The sequence below is a fragment of the Gossypium arboreum genome, chromosome 10 (genome assembly GCF_025698485.1).
Source record: "Gossypium arboreum isolate Shixiya-1 chromosome 10, ASM2569848v2, whole genome shotgun sequence".
NCBI lineage: Eukaryota > Viridiplantae > Streptophyta > Magnoliopsida > Malvales > Malvaceae > Gossypium > Gossypium arboreum.
The window spans coordinates 124,420,614-124,422,195 of NC_069079.1; the positions used below are offsets into that span (position 1 = coordinate 124,420,614).

At 37.2% G+C, this 1,582-nt stretch overlaps 1 protein-coding gene across 1 annotated transcript; it reads right to left on the bottom strand.

The window, feature by feature from the left end:
- Positions 1 to 338: 338 nt before the first annotated feature.
- Positions 339 to 1,582, bottom strand: LOC108488214 (ankyrin repeat-containing protein BDA1-like). The gene is made up of 3 exons (XM_053020338.1): positions 1,001 to 1,582; positions 512 to 874; positions 339 to 386 (listed from the first exon to the last, which is right to left on the bottom strand). The coding sequence occupies exons 1-3, from the start codon at positions 1,580 to 1,582 to the stop codon at positions 339 to 341; spliced, it is 993 nt and encodes a 330-aa protein (XP_052876298.1).

The following is a 1,582-nucleotide window of genomic DNA, read 5'->3' on the forward strand; positions in this document are numbered from 1 at the left end:
CTATTAACGCAACCAGGTATTTGAAGTCAATACTAGTACCAAAGAAAACAGAAACACTTGCAAAAAAACAATAGCATACAATTAAAATGGTTCCTTTACAGAATTCATCATGTAAAATAAGGAATAACAACAATCCTTGACCTACACCCATACCTATTTCACTTCTTCCTAGACATAAATATATAATTGAAGGGAATATCCAACATCCCACTATTGAAACACTAATTTTTGACACCCGACATACGATACACATGGACACCATTAAAAGGAAAAGAATTCCTGAAATTATATTAAGAATTACATATGTTAAATCGGTGGGAGCTATGTCAGATATTGATTCATCGAAGGACACTGCAAGAAACGCTAATAGTACTTGAAGTGCAGTCCTAAAATCATGGGGAAAAGTTTTGAGTAGAGCTAGTGTTAGGAATAATGTTACGAGGAACACAAGGTAGGTTGGAATATAGAAGAGAAGAAAATCCATTTGACCCATGACTGATTTCCCTAGTACCATTGCATCATATGATCCTTTGGACTTTGAGGTATTTTCACCTTGCCAAACACCACCAGGTGGGCTTAGAGTGGCTTGGTAGGTTGCAGTTAGAAGCAGTCCTAAAATGACTAGCAAGGCATTGCGGTCATCGGCTGATACGTTGTCCACATTTTGAAAAATTAGTAGTGATGCCTTTGTCACATACTTGACAACTTGTTCCTCCAACGTACGTTTAAAGTTTGAAATTACTGGAATAAAGCAGCCTTTCAGAATAGCAATGTTTTCTCTGTTATTATGTTGTTGTGCAATACCCAGTGCGGTCAAACCAAATTGATTGGTAGCATGCTTATCAGCCTTGCAATTTAATAGTATTTTAAGCATCTGTTCAATTGATAGTTTAGGATATAAAAAGGCTAGAATCAATTAATCATGTCTTTGAAGTAAAAAAAAGAAAAGAAAAAAGGAATCTATATAATATGAATTACTATCGAAGCAGTTAAGTCGAACCTTGGGTTGATTATGGATAGCGGCTATGTGAAGTGCAGTGTTTCCATCTTTATCTTTCCGGTTCACCACTTCCCAATAATAGTCTTTCCTCTTAAGCGTTGGAATTAGGAGTTGGAGAACGTCCGGTCTATTGTTTTGGATTGCAATATGCAAAGCAGTGCGATTCTTAATTGTAACATCTTGGAGACAATCAGGAGAAGCTTCCAGAAATGTATCCAACAGACCAAGCTGATTTCCAACTTTACATAAGTAGTGCAATGGAGTCTTACCTTTCTTTCCTCTGACACGAACAAGATGTTTATCAATCTCCAAGAAGCGGAGTGCCATCTCTTTATGCCCTTTTCTAACTGCAATGTGAAGTGGGCTCAAACCTTGGTGGTTCAGCTTTCGAGCAAATGATGGCTTTAAGTTCATCATCTCCATTGCAAACTCAATGCACCCTTCTTCTGCAGCTATATGTAATGGAGTCTCGATAAACTCCACCTCATCAAAATGCCTCAAAACATTTCCATTTCTTTGAATTACTGTATACAATTCATTAACATTTCCTGTACGAGCTGCCCTTCTTAAACTTTCATCCAT